The 27,020-nt window shown below is 36.5% G+C and overlaps 1 protein-coding gene across 1 annotated transcript; it reads right to left on the minus strand.

The window, feature by feature from the left end:
• Positions 1-12,515: 12,515 nt before the first annotated feature.
• On the minus strand, positions 12,516-14,556 carry LOC149837523 (glycosyltransferase family 92 protein RCOM_0530710-like). Its single transcript, XM_090007409.1, has 2 exons — positions 14,284-14,556; positions 12,516-14,194 (listed from the first exon to the last, which is right to left on the minus strand). The coding sequence occupies exons 1-2, from the start codon at positions 14,450-14,452 to the stop codon at positions 12,615-12,617; spliced, it is 1,749 nt and encodes a 582-aa protein (XP_089863535.1). The 5' UTR covers positions 14,453-14,556; the 3' UTR covers positions 12,516-12,614.
• Between the last annotated feature and the right edge of the window lie 12,464 nt (positions 14,557-27,020).

Raw genomic sequence — 27,020 nt, forward strand, 5'->3', positions numbered from 1 at the left:
GATAGAATCACATATAAAGTTTTTTTACTGCCTTATAGCACATATGAGCATGATAGAATCACATATAAAGTTTTTTTACTACCTTATAACACATATAAGCATGATAGAATCACATATATAAATTTTTTACTGCCTTAGAGCACATATGAGCATGATAGAATCACATATACATTTTTTTTGACTGCCTTAGAACACCTATGAGCATGATATAATCACATGTACAATTTTTTGCCTGCCTTAGAACACATATGAGCATGATAGAATCACATATAAAGTTTTTTTACTACCTTAGAGCACATATGAGCATGGTAGAATCACATATACAGTTTTTTTACTGCCTTAGAATACATATGAGTACGATAGAATCACATATAAAGTTTTTTTGCTGCCTTAAAACACATATGAGCATGGTAGAATCACATATACAGCTTTTTGGCTGTCTTAGAGCACATATGAGCATGATAGAATCACATATACAATTTTTTTACTGCCTTAGAACACATATGAGCATGATAGAATCATATATGAAGTTTTTTTACTGCTTTATAACACATATGAGCATGATAGAATCATGTATAAAGTTTTTTTACTGCCTTAGAACACATATGCGCATGATAGAAACACATATAGAGTAGGCTATATTTTAGTATATTTTGTTTATCAATACTGACATTTCATTTCTCGTGTAGGTTGTTGGCGATAATCAGCGTAGTGGAACTGAAGGGACAGATCGAGACATTGAACAAGAGGACGCACAAAATCTTGGCGATGATTAGATTTATGTGTTGAATTTGTTCTACCATCTTTTTGTTTAAAAAATGTAAATGTTAAATTATAAAAAATTAGAACTTGCGAATTCTATGGTGGATCAATTAATTGTTTCAGTTTCCTTTTATATGTATTTTGATATGTACTTTATTTTTTATTCACAAGAAATATAAATTGTATATGAAATATAAATTGTACCATGAGAATTTTTTTCTCGATATTTAATTTTCAAATATTTTTTTCCTTGTTTGCGACTGATTAGTAACGGATATATCCGTCACTAATCACTATTTATGTTAAATTTAGCGACGGATTAGCGACGACTATAAATCCATCGCCAAATCGAAGTTGTCGTTTAGTGATGACGGCCTTGCAACAAATTTTATCATTCGGTATTCCATCGCAATTTAGCGATGGAACTGGCGACAAATACAGTCTGTCGCTACTTAGCAACGAAATGGGCGACAGATATATTTCGTCGCTTATTAGCGTAAAAAAATTCATGATGGAAGATATCTGTCGCTAATTCGACACTAATCCATCGCTAATCTGGTTAGCGACGGATTAGCGGCAGATTAGCGACGGATTTAGGTCATCGCTAATCCACTAGTTTGTTGTAGTGGAAGGATCATGTTGAACGTTGGTGGACAATTGTTTATGAAGTGAAGTTTCAAACCAGACTTGTTACTTGAGAGTAGTTTGCCAAAGTTTTCTACATGACTTATTTTTCAAAACATGAAAAGAGTTGAAGCAATAGCTTTTGGACTTACAATAGGGCGGATCTTTCCTAGCTGATTGCACCACCAGATTCAAAAGCCTGGAACAGTATTGCCCCAATGTTTACACGACAGAAGAAGAACAAACAATGAAATTTGATGAGGCAATTGATGTGGCTACACCAACAATCCCACGGTCACAAGAGCTGGCCTAAGAAAACCCCAAGAGCAAAGAAGTTTACTTCCTCTACCAAACAACAGAAGTTCCAAGGAGATGCTTAGTCACAACAACAAAGGCTGAATGAGGTGTGCACGAAATGCAAGCGATCCCATCTGGGACACCCTTGTCCCCGTAATATTGGAGCAGGTCTTTATAGCGGTAAGATAGGTCATTACATCTACCAGTGTCAGAAAAAAAAGTTTGATGAATGGAGACAAGGCACTAGAGCATCACAATCCTAACACCAACCACAATGATAGTAGCTACAACAACAACAGCAACCCCAGCAACATAATGCTCAAAAGATGGTAGTTGAACGTGTATACGCTACCTTAGTTGAACAACTGATTAAGGGCGACTTAGTACAAGGTACCATGCTAGTCTCTGGTTTAGTAGCACTCATTTTATTTGATTGTGGTGCAACACATTCTTTTATTTATAAAACTTTTGCTAAACAACTGAGCATAAACATTGAACCCTTGAAATACTTGTTAAATGTATATAACCCTATTGGGTCTAGTTCTATGTGTCATTATATATACCTGACACAAACATAGAACTAGATGGGCAACATTTGCCTGCGAATGTAATCCTTCTTGATATGACCAAATTCGATCTTATATTAGGAATGAATTGGTTATATGAATATCATAGAAATGTTCTATGTCAAGAAGGAAAGATTGGAGTATCTTGATCTGGAGTTCCAAAGGTAGTGTTTAAACTATCTAAGATCGCTCTAAAGGACCAGGTGATCTCTACATTAAAGGCTTAGAAGTATCTTGAGAAGAGATGCACTGTCTTTCTAATCAGTGTCGTCCTAGTAGAGCTAAAGACCATGCCGATTGAGGAGCTGGAGATAGTGTGAGATTTTCCAAAAGTATTTTTGGATGAATTGTCAGGATTGCCTCCACATTGTGACATGAAATTCTTTATAGAGTTGTTGCCTAGAACTACATCATTTTCTAATGCACCATACCGAATGATACCAACAAAACTTGAGGAACTAAAGAATCAACTTCAAGAGCTGATAGAGCAAGAATTTATTCGATCAAATGTATCACCATGGGGTGCACTATTGTTATTTATGAAAAAAATGGTTCGATGAGACTATGCATCGATTAAATAATGCTTAACCAAGCTACTATACAAAACACATATCTTTTGCCCTGAACAATTGCGAAAGGCTAAGGTATTCTCGAAGATCGATCTTGGATATGAGTACTATCAACTCAGAATTAAAGATGATATTTCAAAGACAACATTTCAGATAAAGTATGGGCATTTATGGACCTAATGAATTGAGTTTTCTGACCGTACCTGAAAACATTCATTATTGTCTTTATATATGATGTCTTGATACTCTAAGAGCATAGAGAAACACCGAGAATCATTGAGGATTATTTTTTAAACACTTAGGAAACACCAACTATATGCAAAGAGTAAATTTTGGCTTGAGGAAGTTATGTTCTTTGGCAATGTGATCTCGAAGGATGGAGTAGTTATGAATCTTATAAAGGTAAACAAATTTTTTTTATAATCTTTACTAGGTAAAGATAAAAGTCTTGCTGTTAATTCATAATCAGATTCTAATAGGTGGAAGTCATGCTAAAATTAAAAGCAACCAGTGAATGTTGGTGCTATTAGGAGTTTCCTTAAATTGGCAGGTTATTATCGATAATTCATCCATTTTTTTTTGAGGATTGTCTTACCATTGACCAAACTCCTAAAAATGAAATTAAATTTGAATAAAATGACAATGTGAGGAGAGTTTTTAGATTCTAAAGGAGAAGTTCACAATCGCACCTGTTTTGACCTTACCATCTGGTTATAGAGGTTTTATAGTATATACTAAGGTCTCAAGAATATGGTTGGGTGGTGTTTTAATGCAAATTGAAAGGGTCATCACTTACGCATCAAGGCAACTAAAGATTCATGAGAAAAATCATTCCCTCCATGATCTAAAACTAGCAACGGTAGTATTTGCATTGAAGATTTGAAGACACTACCTGTATAGAGAATAGTTCAGGGTAATGACTGACCACAAGAGCCTAAAACATTTGTTCTCCCAAAAGAATTGAATATGAAGTAATGACGTTGGTTTGAATTTATTAAAGACTACGAATGTAATACCCATAATTTTTTTAAAAAAATCATGAATCTTTGCAATTCTCTTTTTGTATAATAAATAAAAAATGATAATTTGATTCTAGCATTATGCTATAAGGTATGTAGAACTTAGAAAAAAAATTTAAGTGTATGAAATACACTCACACGCCCAAGGGTCTCATTGACCGTATTGAATTTCTTTTCTTCAAAAATTATTTCTGAAGAATTCAGATTATTAGTAGAAAGAATATATATAATCAATAATTAAAATACATATATATTCAAAAATCCCAATAGAGGATATGCACCTACCATTGAACTTAAATTTAATTTCATTTAGTCTCATTTAACTTAATTCCATATTTTAGTTTTGAAAAAATTTGAATTTTAATTTCAAGTGAATTAATTAAGAATTTATTTAGTGGAATGGAACTTGTAATTTAATTAGATTTAATGAGTGTGTAGAATTCCATAGGTGGGTTGTCCCATCTTATGTGACACTCCAATTTAAACTTTAAGATGATAAAAAAATAAAATAAGACTTTAAAAACCAAGTTAAAATCAAACTTACCAAATAACATGACTAGTTCTTATAGTCAAAACTTACCCTTTTAGGACATAGAGGGCCTCCATGAGAGGGGCGTCCCCTCCTAGATGATTCTAGGAGGGGGATGGCTCGACCAAAAATAAGAAAATAAAAACCCAAAAGAAAAAGGAAAGAAAGAAAGGAAATAAGAATATATATATATATATATATATATATATATATATATATATATATATATATATATATATATATATATATATAAGCATTGACTAGTCAACTTACTTGCCAAACAAGCAAGTTGACATTTTCAATTTAGAAAGAACTTGGTCATGGGGGTCGACCAGCCCATATGACTCCTTTCATACATCATATAATATGTATACTACCTTATATGTATGAAATAAATATAGGGCCTAAGCTAACTAAATGTAATACAAAAAAAAAAAAAAGAAGAAGAAAAGAAAAAAGAAAAGTAGAGAAATTTGAGATTAACTCAAACCTTGACATCCCCTATTCTCTATATAAACATGGGAGGGGTTCATGCCCCTCTTATTTTCCCCTTTGAGGATTTTCTCCCCTTTGCCCTTTCTTTTTCCATTTTATTCCCTTAGTTCCCCTTCTTTCTTCTCTCCTCTCCCTACGTACCCCTTGTGCATCCTCTCTTGGCCCAACAAGGACACCCATGTGTGTGTGAGGAGTGGAAGGAGTTTGTTGGTATGGTCGTAGTTTCGCCTATTTTTCATAAAGACAGATCCTAAATCATGTCTTTAACACATGGGTTTGTCTTAGGATTGTCGAAATATAAGATAGAAAAGGTTTTTGAAAGAAAACCCCTTTAAAAGCCGATTTCTCCAAAATCGGGTATGAGGACTCTATTTAAATGTTTGATAAAATAATAAAATGTGAACTTATGTAAGAAAACCACGTTGGACTTAAAAATAAGGGATTTATTTTGATTTCCTCTAGAAAAAATTGGTTCACCCCCAAAACTAGCTGAAATATTGAATTAAAAATAAAAAATGACTATGTTTCATGCCAACAACTTTGTCAGAAAGAAATTCTGTAATTTTTGAAAAATATGTATAATACCTAGTTGTTTTCCTTCAAATTTTAGTTAGAAATAGTAGTTAATGATCATGTGAATATACTGTAAATATTAGCATCATTTTTCTTATTTTTATCTTAGAAACATACGTATTACATGCTATCAATTTTCTCAGAACTAAAATTTGTAATTTTTGAAAAATATGTGTATTGTCAAATTATTTTCTTGCAAAATTTGGTTATAAATTATAGTTAATATTCATGGGAGTGTATTGTCGTAATTTGCATGATTTTCCTTTTTTTTTATGGTAAAAATCATGTTTTAATATGCCTTATTGCAAATTTTACCGAAACTATTTCTAAGGAAATAGGCTTCAGTGAGACAGGTTTGTTTTCTAGCCTAATAGTTGCGAAAACAAGATTAGTCCAAGGTAGATTAATTAAAAGAAGAGTAGTGATGTTTTCATAATTTTATTTGAGGTGTTCATCTAAGAAAAATAAAAAAAATATAAATTCGGGTGGCCTGTTTTGGCCCACCCGAATGCATATTTTTCCTAACTATGTATTTTTGGCCTAACACCCAACTGGTAAATCGCTCATATTTCTCTCATCATGAGGAGTTTTTATGAGCAATTTATTGTGTTAAAAAGCTAACAAAATTTTACAACCTTTATGAAATTTTGAGCTCTGTTTATGAACTGAGCCCTTTTCTGTGACAGTCGGAATAAAAAAGTATAGGTTTGCACTAAAACATTTGTATCTCCCTCGTCCGAATTAATTTTTGCCAACGATTTATGGAACCGGAAAGCTGACAGAATTATATATAAACTACAAAAAATTCAACTCTAATGAGATATAAATCTGAGAACAAAGACTATTCTATAGAAAATATGCAAATATGCAAATTTTCTCCTAAACATATGAATTTCCTCATATATATATATATATGAGGAAATCAATATATTTATGGAGATTATATATATATGTATATATATATATATATATGATTTTTTATCCAAATATGAAAAATTCATCCTAAATATTTAAATTTCCTCTTAAATATATAAATTTTCTCCCAAACATGTGAATTCCCTCTTATATAAAAGATTTTTTCTCCTAAATATGTAAATTTTCTCTTAAATATCTGATTTTCCTCCTAAATATGCAAATATGTAAATTTTCTCTCAAATGTACGATTTTCATCATAAATATGTGGTTTTTCTCCCAAATATTTGATTTTTTTGTTAACTATGCAAATTTTCTCCTAAATATTTAGGAGAAAAATCACATATTTAGGAGGAAATCCATATGTTTATGAGAAAATTAATATATTTATGAAGAAATCACATATTTAGGAGGAAATCCAGATATTTTGAAGGAAAATGTTATATTTAGAAGAAAATTTACATATTTAAGGGGAAAATCAAATATACAGGATAAAATTTGCATGTTTTAGAGGAAATTCATATATTTAGAAAAAAATTTGCATATTCACATATTTTCTACAAAATAATCTTTGTTCTTAGATCTGTATCTCTATGTGTCGATGTCGAAAACCTACATTTTTATAGTTGTTAAAAAGTTGTGACACAAGTGTATAACTTTTCTGTTTTGAGTCAGAATTGAAAACCCTCTAGGGTTCCAGTTTATGAGTTGCAAAACTAGAACAAAACATGCTATGCAGACTTGAACATCAAAACAATCTATTTTTAATGGACATTTTTTCCCAACCGCTCATCAGATCAAGGTGATCTTAGCAACATTGAAAAGCTAACACCATGATCTATCTATGTCCTTTTCATTGTTTTCTGAATTTCTAAAGTAGGTGGTCAAAAAATATCATAAAATAATCAGATAGGCACAACTATGACTGCTCATCTCCTATTTTAAGAATGTTATATGGGTTGTATCTCAATTCCTGCTCATCTTTTTCCAGCGAATTAGACATCATTGGAGAGGTATTTTGTGTAATTTCTTTATTCTTTTATATGTTTTTAGAATCCTTCATTTTTTGTGTCGACAATCAATGACAAAGTCTATCATAGATCTTAGATGCAATATTTGGGCACATATTTAGGAGGAAATTCATATATTTGGGAAGAAAATCAATATTTAGGAGAAAATTCATATATTTTAGAGAAAAAATACATATTTAGGAAGAAATTTGCATATTTAAGATAAAAAGCATTTATTTATATATTTTCTACAAAACATTGTCTTTTCTCAAATTTGTATCTCTCTAATCCTATGTCAAAAACTTATGTTTTTGCAATCATTGAAAAGCAAAGACACAGGCTTGTAACTTTTCTGTTTGGAGCCAAACCCAAAACTACTCTAGGGTTTTCGTTTATAAGTTTTAAAACCAGAACAAAAACATTCATTGCAGAATAAAACAACCAAATTGTCTATCTTCTAGAGGATGTTTCTTCTCAAACATTCATCATATCAAGGTGATCTTGATGGTGTTGGAAAGATAGCGCCCCAATTTGTCTCTATTCTTTTAAATGTTTTCTGGATTTTTAGTGCAGGTGACCAAAAGATAACATAGAATAATCTGGATTAGTGCAGCTGCACCTGTTCATCTCTTCTTTAGGAATGCTATCAGAGTTGTATCTCAACACTCATTCGTCGTCTTTCAATGAATCGGGTGTTGTTGTAAAGATACTAGTTTCTTTGTTTTTTTGTATTTTTTTGAAATCTATCATTTTCTAAGTCAAAAATCAGTGGCAAAGTCTATCACAAATCTTGGATGCAATACTTGGGCACATATTTGAGAGAAAATTTACATATTTGGATGAAATTTTCTTATGCAAAGGTTAAAATGGTCATTTTAATGTTAGACATATGAAATTTTGGATATCAGGCAAATTTTCAAAAATTATAAGGTTTTTAAGAAAATGCATCATTTTTGCCATATAGGTACTGGTCATTTTTTGATGTGTGTGTGCCTTGTCAACCTTGATACTTAGTTCTAACTCTCTTTCTCGTATGACTCTGATAAAGGCTTTATTTTTTCAAAAAATAACCATATTGTACAAATAATTTGATCATATGCATGCATGATGTTGGCTCTTTTGAATCAATCGGCTGAAAATCCTGCAATCCAAATTAAAATCCTGCAATCCAAATTAAGTTTACTGACATTAATCAATTTCAATGAATAGTAGCACATTAAACTCATCAATGATTGAATGAATATATGTATAGTAGCAATTTCAATTGCATTCATTGATAGTAGCAATATATATAAATATATGTATCCTAATTTAGTCACTAAAATTAGTTAATTTGAAAGAATTTTTACATGTTTCACAAATATATGACAAACTAATCAAAGTCAATTTCAATGAATAGTAGCAACATTAAACTAATCAATTATTAAATGTATAGCAGCAATTTCAATTTCAATTGTATTCATGGATAGTAGCAATATCTGTCCATGAGCATCAGACCTTCTTCTCCATTGTAACCTCTTTGTCCCTCATTTGGCACTTTCTCCTCTACATGGAAAGCAACATTGAACTTCTGAATGGTGTCACATCTGATCCAGTCACATGACCCTCACTTACATCTACTTCCTGATGAGGGTCCACATTAACCTCAGCCCCTTGGTCAGGTACATCCTTCACCCTCCCACTGCTGCCACTACAGGTGGTTGCATCTCCAATATCATTTATCTAGGCATTGAGGTTAGCAACAATCGTAGTGCCAGCCAATGGGTCACCCCCCATCCTTAGATGCTTCCGGGATGGGAGACAAGATTGTGCTTACAAACTGCTCAACTTTTTTTGCACATTCTGCCTTAGATACAAGTCACTTTGACATTTGTAGTTTTTCACTTTACAATAATTCAAGTTTTCTTTCTAGCTCACTATTTGAGCGCATTCGTATGTGATTATCGAGGGTGTATTTTTTATGAAAAATGTTAGACACCTACATTTTTGGCTTTGAATGAGGCTCGCTCTCTACCCATTTTTGTATACTAATTCGTGCTTCTGAATTACTAGGGTGACCCAGTTCATAGTTTTTTGTTAGCTTTTGTTGTTGTGATATAATAATAGAAGGTGATGTGAGTGTGAGCTGTTTTGTTGTCTTCTTCTTATTGGTCATATTGTATTAATAAACAGATTCAAAATTTTCTATAATAACACGATAGTGAATATTACACAAGGATTGCAAAAAACAAACTATTTGCTTTTAAAAAAGATTTAAAAAAAAAAGAGAACATTGTGCTTACTAAAAATATTGAAAAATATTTTATTTAAAAAAAAGGGAACAATGTTTGATTTAGCCATTAAACAAAAGAGAATAATGTTTGGTTTAACCGTTAAACAAAATGGAAGACTGTGCTTACCAAGAAAACATGCCATCGATGGTTCATTAGTGATGACATGCCTCTTGTGAATAGTTGCTGAAAATAATTGATAGAAATAGTTGTCAGAAGGGAAGCAGGTTGGGGACCACTGGTTGGGGATAAAAGATTAAAAAAACTCTAGATTATGCAAAAATATTCAGGTTTATATATGTTTCGAGAAAATATTTTGTAAAAAATAATAACTATCACATATTTGTCATAATTACACAAATATTTATGTACTATATTTATGATATAAGGCAATTCACAAATTACTTTATGCGAGATAGTGCAATATATACGAATAAGTAAAATATTTGTGAATTTAGTGGTAAGTGAAGTTTCAAAGATAAATTTATGTGATTTCTAAAAGTACATGTGAAAAATAAGATATTTGTGAATTTAGTAGTAAGTTTCACAGATAAATTTATGCAATTTCTGAAAATATATGCAAAAAACTAGGATATTTGTGAATTTAGTGGTAAATGGAGTTTCACAAATATATTTATGTGAGATATTGACGTATATGTAAAATCGTAGGATATTTGCAATTTTAGTGGTTTCAGTTTCACCGAGAACTTGCAAATAAATTTATGTGAGTTCGTGAGTTCCCTGTAAAAAAAACTATGATTCTGGATTTAAGAGTTGGACCTAATTGATGGGCTGTACAATTTTATCACAATAACGCCTCAATTCTCAGTTGTGATCGGTAAAAAGGTCCTAATAATGCCGGATATTTGCAATTTTGAACATTGAAAGAATATAAAAAATTGTAAGGTTTTTAAAAAATAGAGTCAAATTAGCCATACGATATGGTCATTTTCCGTTATTTTTTTCTTTTGAAAGGGACCCGTCTCCTTTAAAGAGACTAAGAGATTGTATTGGAGCTTTAAAGTTTTCTTTGATAACTTCTTTTACATAGTTGTATTTTTCTATTGTTCTAAGATTTCTTGCTCCTTTGCCCATGGATGTAGGCCACAAGAGGAATCATGCATATCCGGTGTTTTTTTTCAATTCTTTCTCTTCCTTTTCCCAATATTTCTGTGTTTCTGCTTCATTTGTTTGGTTATTTTGCAAGTCTCTAGGCTCATTATATGACAAAGATTAGTGATACATCGACCCAGAGTAGAGCACAAAGTTCATATGCCCACCATATCAAGGTACCTGTTTTGCAAAATCCATTATAGGAAAAGGTGATGGATATTTTGAGGTGAAACTCTCCTAATTTTACACGTGGCAGCAAAGAACCGCCGAGATTTATTTTCCAAATTCACACCTTGGATTAAGATATCGTTTTCCATTGCATATTTGATTATATACTGATATGTTCAAACCATTTTTTGATAAACTTATGTTTAGAATCTTTAAATGAAGGTATGCTTGAGGGGGACCTGGTGAACTAGATACTAGATAGTGATCCCTCACTCTTTCCTTTTATTTTGAAAACCATTTATATGTCATAGCAGTAAATAGCATTTATTTGCAAGCCACAAGGCTCCTTTTTCAACTTTTCCAAAAAAGAAGCTGATCTCTATCCTTATCCAAAGAAGAAAAATAAACCCAAGAAAAGTTGGAATCCATTGCTTCCATGTGCAAGAAGCTTTTATAGTGATTCATTTAAAGCACACACATGCCTTTCTTGACATCAGATACTAGATAGTGATCAGCTTCATCAAAAGAAGGCAAAGGCACACTCTTGTAAAGCATCATATTGGACCATAACTTAGAAAATGACCTTGCCAACTCTCTTTTGAATATTATTAACACCTGACAGGTTCTTTGCCAGAGTAATTAAGCTCTGTTTGGGATTCCTCGGCTCCAATGATTGTTTCGGCACAGTGAGAAAGATGTTCTGACCCTTCCAAAGGAGAGACTTTTTCGCTGAGAGAGTTTTTCTAAAAAAATATACTTTTCGCTGAAGGAATGTTTCCTACTAAGAGAATTTATTTTTACTCTCCTCGACACCCATCTTACCACATCTCACCATCACCACCACCAACACCACCCCCTCCTCCATTCCTCTCTCATTTTTTTACATTTTTCCACTGTGTTTTTCTCATGCTACATAAACAAGCAAAAAAATTTCTTTTGGAAAACTGCTGCTATCAAAAACACTCATAGGCAGAGTTTTTCTCTCTTCCAAACGTGCCCTTAGTGGCTCATCTAACTCCTTTTGCAGTAAGAAATGCACTGTTCTATGAGAGCGATAACCAAGAAACTAGGCTCTGGTAATTAATGGTCATTAGTGAAGCTATCATGTTTAAACATCATGAGAAAATATACTGGTTTGTTAATGAAATGACAGAAAGAAGTGATCTGGTCAATGATCAACGTTGATCCAGTGCTTGCAATTTATCCATGACTCGTCCAACATAATTGTTTTTTTTTTTTATTTTCTATTAAGAATAATTCTGCATAGGTCATCAGAGGAGTTATTTTACACACCCGAAATAAGGATCATAGCTACAGTTTGTCAATCAAGTCTGTAATAAATTAAAGAGAACAAACATATTAGCTAGAGAAAACTTACTGAGCTTTTGCTAACAAACAAGTATGTTCTTTCCATTTACAACTGCCAAGTGATTGTTTACAAAAGAATAGAAGACAGATTAAACCAACTCTAAAAAAGAAAAAGGAAAAAGAGATGCATCGTAAGCCACAGCAAAAATACCAATGATACACATCATCAATCGCCCACATTAATGAAATAATACAACAAAATTAATCAACTACGGACAGTGTGCAAAATGAACTATGAAGGGAACCCCCAAAAAAAAAAATGCAATGAATTGCTGAATGATACAATAAACAATTGCAATCATGGACCTACAACAAGATCAAAAACAAAAAAAAAAATCTCTACATCTTTTCCCATGGGAACAGCCCTTTGTGTATAAAAGTTGTATGTATGAAATCCCTCAAACCAGTATCATTGACTTCACAAAATTGAAGGTGCCAATCAACAGGCTCAATGGCCACTGTACCCAACCCAGGTGCCCTATCCTTGGACCCTTGATTTTGGTTCTCATGCCAATCAGCAACATAAGTAGCTACCCTCCTATAGAACTTGGTCTTGAACACCTCCCACACTTGATACTTGTAGTGATTGATGACCCCAACACTCCTAGGCAAGTTCACATACTCAAACCCCCTCTTCAAGTGGAAGTGGTGCACAACATTGATCAATGTCTCATCCAGTGCATCCGGGCGCACAATAGACTTGTGCCGCTCCGGGCTGCCGAGCCTACATGTGTACCCAGCCATGACCCCCCTAGGCGGCACCGTCCGCAGCCCGGAGGGACCGAAACTATAACAATCGGTCCGGATCTCCGCCACTCTAGGCGACGACGCCGAGAAATTGGCCAACAACGTATGAAGTACCGGTTTCTTCTTAGAATGCGCGATCGTAGGCGAACCAAAGTAGAAGAACTCATCAACATCCATGAACGCCACCCACTCGCATTCGGCCCGGGCGACGAGCGCACAGTGAGAGAACCCGGCTTCCTGGGTCTTGATCCACGGCCAGACGTGCCGCGTCACGTCGAGGCTCGCCGGCGGGCCCGCTAGCCGGCGAACTATATCTTGTGTATCATCATCACTGTTGTTGTCGTAGATGAACCATCTCTGTACGCCCAGCCAAGAGTGGTACATGATCCACTCCTTCAGGAAGTGGGCTTGGTTCCACACCATGGTGCACAAGCACATCCTATACTTCTTCTTTCCCTTGCTCGCTTTTTTGCTAACGTACGGGTAGTGGTGAATGTTGGCAACAGATGGAATCGCAAAACTTGGGTGGTTATTGGTAGTTACAGAGACCCTCAAGCCCCCTAGAGCCCTCCTCTTAAGTGGTGCCCGCTTCAAGATCAACGGCATAGGACACCTCACGATCTCTTGTGCGGCCGTGATTGCTCGAGTAGTGAGCTGAGAGCTCCTGTACCGGAAAACGCACTTCAGCCGGTTCGGTTGGGAGATTCGTCCCGGTTTGAGGTTCAAGCCCTTGACGAACAGGACAACCGTATCGGAATCCACGAGCGACTCGTAGACGACGGAGTCCCACGAGCAGAGAGGAGGAAGGGTAGGAAGGGGAGGAGGAGGGGGAGACGCAGAGAGGGCGGGTGGGAGATTATCTTGATTCTCGAGGGTAATTTCGGAAGCGGAGAAGTTTGTCGGTGGGAGGGGGCAGCGGACAAACCGGAGATGCGTGTCCGAGTCGGAGGAGATGGGCGGAAGGGAGAGGCGGGTCGGCGGGCGGCCGGGATTCCGGTAGACGCAGAGCGAGGTTTCCGGCGAGCGTGAGGTGCGGAGGAGGAGGAGGAGGACGTGGTCCGGGAAGAGGACGCGGCCGTCGATGTCGATGGGGGACGTCGCCGGGCCGATTGTCGCCGACGACCTTGACGGCGAGAAGCGGCGAGGGAGGATGAGAACTGGCCGGAAGGAGACTGCAAAATCAAGTAGAAAAACGGGATTTTGAGGCACCCAACGATGGAAAATCGGGGGATTTGGTAAGAAAAGAGTAAAGTGTTGTTACCTTTGAAGAGGGTGGGGAGGGAGAGGGAGAAGAGGAGGAGGGCGGCCCATGAGAGGAGGAGGGAGGCACAGAGGCCGGAAGGCTTGCGGGGGAATGCCGGGCGAGAGTAGCGGTGCCGCGGATCTCTCTTCGGAGGGGCCCCCTTCCCCTTCTGCCGCTGCTCTTCCATGTTTGTCTCGAGTGGTGGTGGGGAGGGCTGCCCTCTGGATAGCCGTTGAGATCCAGAAGAGGAAGAGGAGAGAGCAAGCAGTGCCGCTGCTGCTGCTGCTGCTCTCTTTCTTTTTTTTAGATCTGTCCCCTTTTTTATCTATTCCATTTTTTTTTATTGTTTTCTCTTTTCTTAGTTGTTTTGATTTTGATTTGAGAGGGAGAGGTGAGGTGATGGTAAAAATTTTGATAATAGAAGCGGAAAGTGAATTTAGTGACATTGTATGGAGGGGTGTCAACGGGTCGGATTTACCAGGACCCGACCTGGACCAAAACCCTATAAGGTTCGGGTATTATGATAAATAAGAAGATCTGACTTTGGACCTGAAGGTCTGATTAATACATGAATTCGGGTATAGTTTGTGAAATTTTATACCATACTTGGTCGGGACTCTAGTTCTCATTAAGACTTGTAATTTTATACCATACTGGGTCTGATTCATGTAGTTCTTATTGGGTCCAAGTATAATTTCTCTTATAGTGGACCTGATTAAATTCGAGTCCAGACTCATACCATACTCAAAACTCGGGTCTAAGTCTGTTTTTACCTGAGTTCGAACCCAACCCAATAGGTTGACACCCTATATATAATGCACAGGCCATGAATGGGCTGACAACGGAAGTATATGGTCTCCTGAACTGAGAGAGAGAGAGTATATACTGCCAATGCCCTCCATCCCCACTCCAAATGGAGTGGGTTCAGACTTATACCAGTTTTTCCTTGTCCACTGCCATCCCTACTTGGTCTTACCTACTTTTATCTTATCTTAGCAAACTTGAGTTAAATATTTGAAATTACTAAAAAATACCCATTTATTTTATCCTTAACTATATCTAACTTCAAATCCAATATATGCCATCAACCTCGAAAATATAATGTCGATATCCGGCCTGAGTTAGGACTCTATCCTTTTTTTTTTTGAAAGGCAGGCTGGGGTTAAGTAGACCCTACCATTTATACAACCATACCATTGGGTTTTGAACCTGCAACGTCCCAATACAAAGTGACATGCACTAGCAGCTCCTACCAGAAGTTCCTAAAATTTAAAGGTGGGTAGATGTATGTTCATATCATATGAAAAAGCACAATCTTGTGTTTTCGGTGAATGAGTGAAACAAGAATTTTAGAACTCTTTAAAATGTTTTCCACCGTTGTGTATGTGGGAAGTTAACTCAAGATCCTTACTTGACATTATCCTAAACTAAGTCTAATTAAAGAATTTCAAAAAGGTACTAGTTGACAAGAAAGTTAAAAACGCGGGTTTGTTTTAGGAAAGTACCCTTCAAAGTATTTAGAAAGAACCATAATAAAACTTAACTTTTTTTAAGGAATAAATTCATTTAAAAAGCCCCAAGGGAAGTTGAAGTAGTGGGTGGGGGACCTTGGCTGCTTGACGGTCTGTCAACAATGGATTCTTATGGGCGTTGCCTTTATGCTCAGACCAACGCTTAACATAGACCCCCTGAGGCAGGGGTCCTAGCCTCGGAGTTTTATGCTTCCAGCACGACGACCATAAGTATGACAAGCTGAACTAGTGTGATCAGTTCTTTGTGACCACTTTTTTTTTTTTGAGCTGAAAAGCGATCAGCATTACTTAAAAGTGAAACTTAACAAAGTGATGAGTTCCACAAGCACAAACACAAACACAACAGCACAACATGAAAACACCATTTACACAAAAACAGAAAAACCCGAACACAAGACAGAAAACTCATCAGTTCTTTGTGCCCACTGTTTGCATTTAGCACAAAAAACAAAATGCTAAATGCAGTGGTGGGCCACCCGGTGCGGCCATCCTGCAGAACATTTGCAACTAATGGGTTAAGACTTAAATTTGACGGGGTGACAGGTTCTTATTGGGGTTTCACAGGTCCGACTGAACAGTTATCAGGTTCAGGACTTTATAGCATAGTGGCAAAAGTTTTTATCGGCAATTTCTCATTTTTCAAAAACTCGTGAGAAATTGAAAAAATTCATAAATCTTGCATTTTTTGGCAAAATCTCTGCAATAAAAAAATAATTAAAAATATAAAAAATATTTTTCTAAGAAAATATTAATAAAAATTATTTCAAAATAAAATATAGGTTTTTTTTCGTGATAAATAGCCGTTTAAAACGTAAATATCATGTTTAAATCACGATATTTATATTTTTTCATAAATCTCACGATATTTTGAAAATCTCGCAAGAAATTGCCGTTTTAAATTTTCAAGCAATCTTAATTTTAGATCTTAGAATTAGACAATGACGCAAAATGGATAGACATATGATAGATCCTAGAATTAAGTGGTGGGCACTGAAAGGAGCTAAACAAGGAATGTTTGTAGAGCAGGTAGTTAAGGAAGTTGATTGGTGTCTCGAGGAGGATTCAGAATCAATGTGGAATAAGATAGCGGGTGGTATGAGAAAAGTAGCTAAGGAGGTATTGGGTGAGTCTAAAGGCGGTGCACCACTAGGTAAGGATACATCATGGTGGAACGAGGATGTCAAATTAGCTATTAAGGTTAAAAGAGAGTGTTATAGAAATCTAAGTAAGAGTCGTGATAGTGAGAATTTGGAGAAGTATATGATGGCAAAGAAGGAAGCTAAAAAAGTTGTTCGAAACGCGAGGGTTAAGGTATATAAGGAGGTTTATGACAAGTTGGATACCAAAGAATGCGAGAAGGATATTTATAGGCTTGCAAAGATGAGAGATAGGAAATCGAAGGATTTGGGTATGGTTAGATGTATCAAAGATGAAACGCAAAGGGTTTTAGTCAAAGATGAGGAGATTAAGGAGAGATGGAAAGATTATTTTGATAAGCTATTTAATGATAGCCATGCTCAAGATCTTGGAGACTTCTCCATTCCTTTTCATGAGATAAATCGTGACTTCATGCGCAAGATTCAAAAGAAAGAAATTGCAGAGGCTTTGAAGAAAATGAAATCAAGAAGGGCAGTTGGCCCAGATGGTATACCTATCGAGGCTTGGAAATGCTTGGGAGAGAAAGGTTTAGAATGGTTGACAAATCTTTTTAACTTGATTTGGCGAACAAATAAGATGCCTAATGAGTGGAGAAAGAGTACTTTGGTGCCTTTATATAAGAATAAGGGTGATATACAAGATTGCACAAACTATCGTGGTATAAAACTCATGAGTCATACTATGAAACTTTGGGAGAGGGTGATTGAGTCTAGGTTGAGGAAGGTTGTCATGATATCGGAGAATCAATTTGGTTTTATGCTTGGAAGATCAACTATGGAAGCTATACATCTTCTTAGACAACTTATTGAAAGATATAGAGAGAGGAACAAAGATTTGCATATGGTTTTTATTGATTTAGAGAAGGCATACGATAGAGTACCTAGGGACGTTCTCTGGTGGACAATGATGAAGAAAGGTGTTTCTCTCAAGTACATTAGTATAATTAAAGATATGTATGAAGGAGTAGTAACCAATGTCCGCACTTGTGGAGGGGTGACAACCAATTTCCCGATAACGGTTGGGTTACATCAAGGATCTGCTTTAAGCCCTTTCCTATTTGCAATAGTGATGGATGAGCTTACGAGATCAATTCAAGAAAATGTACCGTGGTGTATGTTGTTTGCTGATGATATTGTTTTGATTGATGAGTCTAGAGCTGGGGTTAATGCTAAGTTAGAATTATGGAGACAGACATTGGAAGCTAGAGGTTTTAAGTTGAGTAAGAGTAAGACTGAATATATGGAATGTCGGTTTAGTAAGCAACGAAGTAGTGATGGGAGTGTAGTGAAGCTTGGTGAGCAAGATATACCGGTGAATGATTATTTCAAATATTTGGGATCCATCATTCAAAAGTATGGAGAAATTGATGGAGATGTAAATCATAGGATAAAGGTTGGGTGGATGAAATGGAAAAGTGCTACTGGAGTGCTGTGCGATCGTAGAATGCCATTGCGGTTGAAGGGAAAGTTTTATAGGACGACTATTAGACCCGCTTTACTATATGGTACGGAATGTTGGGCTGCCAAGAGACATCATATTCAAAAAATGAGTGTAGCTGAGATGCGGATGCTTAGATGGATGTGTGAAAATACAATAAAAGATAAGATTCGGAACGAAGAGATACGTAAGAAGGTAGGTGTTGCACCCATTGAAAATAAGATGCGAGAGAATCGTTTACGGTGGTTTGGACATATTCGGCGAAGGCTTAATGATGCTCCAGTTAGAAGGTTGGAGAAATGGGAAAATATATTAGTTAAAAGAGGTCGGGGTAGGCCTAGGAAGACTTGGATGGAGATGATAGGAAAGGATATGAATGCTTTGAACCTCACCGAGGACATGGCGTTGGATAGAAATGATTGGAGGAAAAGGATTCATGTGGAAGACCCAAAATGAATTTCTTTTTTGGTTCATATCGCTGACCCCAATTGTTTTGGGATGAAGGCGTAGTTGTTGTTCTCGCGATATTATCACAAGATTTTCATAAATCTCGCAATATTTGTCACACTGCTTAATATATAGTAGTGTGCTATGGGACCTGGAAAAATGCTCTCCCTTTGCAACTTCAGTCCTGGGTTTTTGTGGACTGTTTAATGTGTCAGATCACTTTTGCGTTGAGGCTTTGTTTGGGAGCTGACACTCGGAGGTAGCTGGGGGAGAAATTGTGAAATCTACAAAATTTGTGGATTTGGTATTTTCCACCCGCCTGTTTGAGAGCACCAACAAAATTTGGACAAGTTATCAAATACTGGGATGGGGTCTATGGAGTTTATGCACTTGAAAAGGTGGCAGCTGTCAAATTCATGATTTAGTGTAAATACAAAGGAGCAAAGGCCTCACTTCCTATCTCAACGCTGAGATTTCAAACAGGACCACCACCAAGATAGTTTGACCAAGATTTTAGGTACCTTGAAACCACCAAAATGCATGAACGCCCATCCCAACGCCGAGATTGCAAACAAGCCTTTGAAGGTTGTTTGGAGGATGTGCGGATTTCATATGATATGCAAATGTGGTATTTGCGTTCGATTGCCAACTAAAGGGAAGCAGATCAGGTTATGCTGAACATGAGTTTTTTTTTTTTTGGTTCATGCCAACATCGTGGCCATCCGTTTTGTATTTTGAAAAGTTAAAAAATCAACAGAACAGATATATGCTACAAGGCATTCATCTAAAATGCAAACAGACGGCAACGATGTTGGCATGAGCAAAAAGCTCATGTTCAGCTGATCTGCTTCCCAACTAAAGGGTTAAGTCTTGAATGAGCTTGACCTATGACCCTTCAGGAATGCCTCTCGTATGAATGGCAACCGACTGGGCCTGTTTGGACCCCACATTTTGTACAACAAAATGTTTTGAGAAATTCTATACGAGGGGTCTGTAGAAGGCTGACCATAAATACGGTGCATCTATTGGTGAAACCTATTCCACCAGTAGAGTAGAGCCGGTTTCTATCTCAAGAGGGAAAGGTGTGGGCCCTCATTAACTGACCAGCCGTTTTGGAAACTTATCCAAGCTCAATAGTAGCTAAGCAGGTTATATCCCCCCCCCCTCTCTCTCTCCAAAGACGGCTGTTAGTTACATCGCGTGTTCGGGGTCCCAATGAGCGGCCATATATGTAAGCACGTGCAACTCGTATCCTCATGTTTGTCAGCATCAGTTAGTGTCAGAGTCTAGTGCAGTTGCAAAGAGTTAAGTACCATTTCTTCCATTAGTGTCATAAAACGATGATTCTAGAAAATGAGTGGTTGCAAATACTTAAGTACTCCGAAGATGGTTATTTAAGACCCAGTCCCTGTACTGCATGATTATCCGAGAAATGAATGCCCCCTAAAGAATGAACATCAACCCTCTCTTTCTCTCCCTTCTCTTTCTGCCTCTGTGCACATCCAGCAAACGATCCTACCAGAGAGAAACGTGTCATTCCTGATGTTGGCGGGGAGGTGGGTCCTATCGGAGAGCACGATACCGGAGGTCGAGATGAGGACCTCGCGGTGCCAGAACCCGACGAATACCCGCCAAGACTTGAGGGTGCGAACGCCCGTGTTGGGCAACGTAGGGTGGCCTGAAAGGGATGACCCTGATCGAAAGTATTACCGACAAAAGGGTAGATAGATTGTACTTTGAAAGACTCAGTTGTAGGTGTACCGAAGGAAGATTCCGTTGTAGGTGTCCCTTGAAAAAGGCGGAGGGGCCGTCGCAGTCGGTTGCCCGCTGGACGAGAGCAGCATTTCGTTCACTGCTAGAAGAAAGAGGACGACGATTACTATCGGATCGCCGGCTCTTTGCCTTCTTTAATTTTTTCTCTAGAGGGAGAGAGAGAGTTTTACATTGTTTTACGGAGAATGAAGAAGAAGATGACGACATGAAATTCAAACGAAAAAGAAAGCGAGCGTTTTAGGTTTGTTTTGTTGTTTGGACTTTGAAGAGTTAACACCATCCTTGACTTTCTGGATGGAGGATATTTTTATCTTTTTTTTTGAACCATCGTTTTCGTTTTTTTGAATGAAAGATATTTTTATCATTTTCTCGAATCGTCGTTTCATGGCAAGAATAGCAAGAAAGGGTACTTAAGTCTTTGCAACTGTATCGGACTCCGATGCTAAGTGATGCCGACACACACGAGAATATGAGCCCCATGTACTTACATATGTGGCACTCATTGAGACCCCCAAACATGCATTGTAGCAAAGAGTCTGTCTTTAGGGGAGAACACACACCACCCTCCTGTTTCTATAATACATGTATTTTATATCTTATTAAGCTTTAAAAAGCAATTAAAATAATGTTTTCATAAAATGAGTGAGCTCTTGACCAGCTCATAACAAATTCGGGCTTGGTTCGGCTCGTTGGGCACCCTTAACGAGGCGAGCGGGAACAGCTTAAGCTCGGCTCATTGGGCTGGTTTCAAGCCCAGCCCACACGCCCGGCGATTATCTTGTACCCATCCAGACCGTAGACACAGACACGTGTAGAGAGAGATACAGAGACGATGTATGAGCATGATTGAGACAAGTAGCCGTTTGATGGCCACATTAGAAATTAAAATAAAGGAAAATTATCATTCAGAGACCCATCTTTTAGGGAAAGGCATTTCACGACTCAATTTTTCGGTGAATAATGACTTTGGAGTCAAATTTTTAGATAGCATTCAAACAAAGTATCATTTTTAACCCTTTGATTTTGAGAAATTACTTTCTTCACTTCTACTTTGTCATTGTCATGCAAATAACGACGGTTTAATAATTTTATTATATGTAACTCACAAGTAACTCCACTTACTCGTGTTAATTTGATAGAATCGTTTGTATGTACAAACTCAGCAAATTTATTTATTTATTTTTTTTTTCAATCGGACCCATGGATGCAATCTATGGCATTGTTTAGTGGGGATCAGCTTTTGGATTTCCGGATACTGCCACCGGATCAATATTTTCTGGTGACTGAAAAATCAACCGCCGCAGATTCATCAAACTATCTCAACCCAAAAGATCATGTTTTTTCATTCAAACAACTTAATTCAAAGGTTAATTATCACTAATTTGGGCATGTTGAACACATCTACAACATTAGATTAAGTCAAAATAACTTGCATCATCAGATTTCAACTAAATTGTTGAAACAAATGATTTGAGGTTTCAATGTGACAGTTTTAAACTTGGTACAAAATTTGGTCTTGAAATGTTTTTTAGTAAATATGTCCGTTTTTTAAATATCGAGCAAAATATGGGCCTCTAAATGGAATTTGCCTTAAAATAAATGTCTAGGTTAAGAGCTGGCCCCCGACCCGGGCCTGGGCCCGGTTACTGCTTTACCTGTCTCAGAATCTCAGATCCAAACATGTCCGGCATTGAATGCTAACTTACCAAACAGGGTATATTCCAAAGATGCATCCTTTTTACGTGAAACTTGAGATGAAGACGTCGAATCAAACCCCGCTGGCACACGGGTGTGTCGGTAGCTTTCAGGGGTGGACCACCTAACGCAGGGTGGTCGTGGGCCACACCCGGGGTTTGAAACTTGTGTGGATCCAATTCAGATATGGTGTTGGACTTTTAAGGAGTTGGTTCAGATAATAGATGTGGATCCAATTTATATATGGTATTTGACTTTTAAGGAGTTGGTTCAGATAATAGATGTGGATCCAATTCAGATCTCAAGTGGAACCTCGGTCCAGTTATGATCTAAGTCCTTGTGAACCTGAATCCACTGAGAATGGGTAAAATCTATTGATTTTCATGTGGGAAAGGTTAAGCAGGCTGCTTTAAATCAAATCCTGATCCAAATCCACCTATATATACCACCTGAACCTGACAATATGAATTGGATCTTTGTTTGGTGTTGCGCCAGAAACCCAACCAATTTGTATCCCTGATCACTTTCCAAGTTTTATAATCAAGGTTTCTGAAACCGGATGTCCTTACCAGCCCATAATATATTAGTTGGGGTGGGTCTCGTTATAAAGCTAAATCCAAAATTATTTGGACCTAATGACACGATCCGAAGAGTCAACACAGTTTGAAATGAATCTGCTTGGCCTGGGGAAATTCTGTGGAGGATGGAAACAGAAAGCCACAATTGGTAGTCATGATTTAAGTAAGAACATGACCTTTCTGATCCATTCGCTTGACCCGAACTTGGGTCGGATACCTGAATGAACCGTATCCATTCAGACGGATCTTGTGAGCCCCTTCTGCTTCTGTTAGGCCTCATGCATATGAGGTAGGTCCATAGTTACCAAAAATCCTTTGAAACATGTATTTTTCAATAAAATTTTGAAAAAGTAAAAGCAACTGAAACTCCGTTTTTTTCAAAATAATCAGCAAAAAAAACACCTTCATTTGAGAGAACGTTTTAGAACATGAGAATTTATATTTAGAAATTACTTTTCAAAAAAACTCAATATGGATTGAATAGGTTCGGATCTGGGGTTTGGATCACAATGATTCTTGAATCTAAATCTTATAGTTCCTATACCCTAACTTGTTTTTCAAGGAAAAACCTCATATATGTGTCCATTTTTTTACCCTGTTTTGTAAAAATTAAAACCGAATTAAATCTGTATGTATTGTTTGCTGATTTTTTTGCAACTCATTTTTTTTTAGACATTTTTTCTGCCATCTTTTGTTGGTTTTTTGATAGGCAAGCTGGTGCTAGGCAGACCCCTATCAGATATCTCTTAATCCCTATGCGGCGGAGTGATTCGAACCTGGGCCTTCAGCTTGGCACATGACCCCTCGTACCACATGGGATACCACCTCGGTGGTATTTTTCTGCCATCTTTTGTAATGCAAAACCGTTGAAATAATGTATTCAATATTTAACGATTTTTTGTAGGGGGTAGGTATCATAAATTTCAAAAGGAATATATAGATCCGAGAACAGTTTTAGCACATTCGGATTTGATTCTGATCAGAGGACCCATGGATTAAATCAGTGTTTTGGTGATTAGCACATTGAAACCGAATCCAAACCATTTAAATCTGTATGCTATTTAAGTGGGGCTGCGTATAAATGATACCATCATAATCACGAATTGGTCTTGAGATTTTGTTGGCCAGGGAAAACTTTGTGGTAACTTGAAAAATCTTTGTTTCTTGAAAAATATTGGAAAAATCTTTGTATATTTATACTTAGAAAATAAAATAAAAATATATGAAATTATAAAAGACGTAACAAATCTTGATACAACATGATATACTCAGAATGGGAAATATTTTGAATTTCTTCTGATTTTATCTTGATTTTCAATGTATGTGAATTTCTCACGATAAATTCAAAATATGGGTGACGTGTGACCATTTTTATCACACACATATGTATATAAGAAAATGCGTAGGTGCTTAATGCATAGGTGCTGAACCCCTGCTTAATCGCCCTGACTGTCCATCTCCCGTGTTGATGGATGGTCAGCGCACAAAAAATGGAAAAAAATGCTAAAAAGCTTCAGCACATGCAAGAAAAACCTTTTAGCCGGCTTCAAAAGTGCCGCTAAAGGGTTACAGGGATGTACACGTAGCATTACACATTTCTAATGCCACATGCATCCCTGTGACACTTTAGCGGCGGTTTTGAGCGTCGTTAAAACCCCATTTTTGTGTGTTTTGATGCCATTTAGCATTTTTTGGCGCAATTTTTTTTGCATGCTAATCATCCATCAACGCATACCATGGATAGTCAGCGCTATTAAGAACAAGTTTAGCACATATGCATTGAGCACCTACCCATCACTATATATATATATATAGTAATGGATAGGTGTGGAATGATAGGTGTTAAATGATACTTGCTAAATGAGTTTTTCAGGGATTTTTTTGTTTTATTTTTAAATTTTGACCGTACATATGTGATCTATATACTTGATTTTATAGGGATCAGCTCTTGAAGTGTTTGATTCTGACACGTGAGAGTTTTTTATAAGGTTCAAAAAAATCAACGATCCAAAATCTTTGTAAATCTTCAAGGCTCTATATATCATTTTTTTCATCGAAAACACATAATTCAGGTGTGGATTCCTCGTAAATTGACCATGCCCAACGCTAACACATATTCATTCATTGTTGTACCTATAGCTAATGCATTGTTTCGATATTACTCGTTCACCCCTTGTTACGCAAAAGAACTTAACTTCAGCGTTAAACAAAGTCATCTGAGGGTTTATTATGCTATGTATTTTGTATACCATAGACTCCGTAGTGGGACAACAATTTTTATGTCGGGAGACATGTAAACACCCCAAAATTTTTAAAATTTCTCTTTTTGCCCCTAGTACCCACCTTCTGAGTCATTCAGAAGGGCAATCAGGTCAATTTTTAATCATTTCTCGAATTCACTTCCTTGTTAAAAATTCGAAATCCAATTTTATTTTCTGTACTTGATCCAACCTTGGATCCAAATCAGATATCCAAATCCAATTCTGAGCTCGGATCTTCTATTTTCAATTCAAATCTAAAAATCCAAAATCAATTTTCTGTATGGCTTAGGTATTTCATCTAAATCCAATCTCTATTTGGATTCATTCCTCTCGTTTTTCCTCAGTTCGAGATCTAAACTCAATTTTTACTCAAAATCTCGGATCTAGATCCACTTCTAAAATTCAATTTTTAAAATTAACTCTGTTATTTTAAAAGTTCTCTTTTGTAAAATCCTCAAATTTCAAAACAAATATTTTACAAAATCTTTTAAAAACTTCATCTGGATCCCCTCCCTTGTATTTTAGGTTTTTCTTTCAAAATATAAAAGGGGCAAAATTTTAGAAAGTAGTTTTACCCCCCTTTTTGAAAATTCTTGCAATTAAAACCTTCTTTTTAAAAAAATTTAAAACTTTGAAGGATTACTTTTGAAAAATGTAACGACTTTCCCCTTTATAACCACCATCGAAGGAGAGGGAGAGGGACATCGAGCCTTGCAAGAGCCCTCTTGATTTCTCCTCTTCTCCCTCTTTCCTTTTCCCTTCTTTCTCCCCTCTTCCCTTCTGATTTTCCTATCTTCTTCTCCTTCCCCTTTTCTTTCTCCTTTTCTCTTGTTTTCTTTTCTCAATTGGTGAAGGAGCTTGATCCTGCAACAATGTACAGAGGAAACACCTCTCTCCTCTCAACCTGAGCCAACCCACGATAAGAATCAACCCTTCTCCCTTTTTGTTTTTCTGCAATTTGCATCTTAAGCATTTCTTTGTTTTAGTTTTTGCATAGCATCAGTTGTTGTTTCTTTTCTTTCATCCCCCATTGTCCATCGGAAGCACAAGATGCAACATCGATTTGCCTATAACAACATCGATCTGCATACTGCAACATGGTACTGATCTCATTCTTATCTTCATGTTGCTCATGCTTCAGTTTTTCTTTTTATAATTCATTGTTGTATTTCCATTGCTTATGAATTTTCTACATCCTCTTTTTTTACTTTGGATTTGTTGCATTCCCCACATATCAGCATTTGATTCAGCATTATCTCTGCATCATCGATTTCTCATCGGTTCTTTGTTCTGCACTTTCTCTTTTCCCATGCATATCGCATCATCAAGTACATCAGAGCCTTTTGCATTCACTTGCATTCTCTGCATTTTGTTCCATCTGCTATAGCATCATCATGTGCATGTCATCTTCTAATATGCATTCACTGTATTTGCGTTGTCATTCCTATATATATACATTGCATCTCATTTTCCCTGTCTTCATTCATTGCATTTCATCATCTTCATCATCATTTCATTTCATTTTTCTAATCATGGCATCGATCATTCCTTCGTTACATTTAGATTTGCATCACTGCATTTGCAAACCTGCTCTGCATTCATTTTGATCATCCTGTATTATTCGACATCCATTTTTATTGCATCTGGTACAGAGTTCATATTTCATTTGCATCAAAGTCTGCATTATCATCCCGTGTCTTTATTCCCTGATCTAATTTGAGTTTCGTTTCATTTTATTTCATTCTATTTCATTGCATATGCTACTCATCGCTTGCAATTCCTGTTATTGTGTTCATATACATTGTACCTCAACATTCATTTCAACATCATCCCCACTATTTTCATGATCTTAAAACCTCCTCTGACATTAACAT

This window comes from Nuphar pumila, chromosome 5 (genome assembly GCF_984573655.1).
Source record: "Nuphar pumila chromosome 5, dmNupPumi1.hap1.1, whole genome shotgun sequence".
NCBI classification, from domain to species: Eukaryota; Viridiplantae; Streptophyta; class Magnoliopsida; order Nymphaeales; family Nymphaeaceae; genus Nuphar; species Nuphar pumila.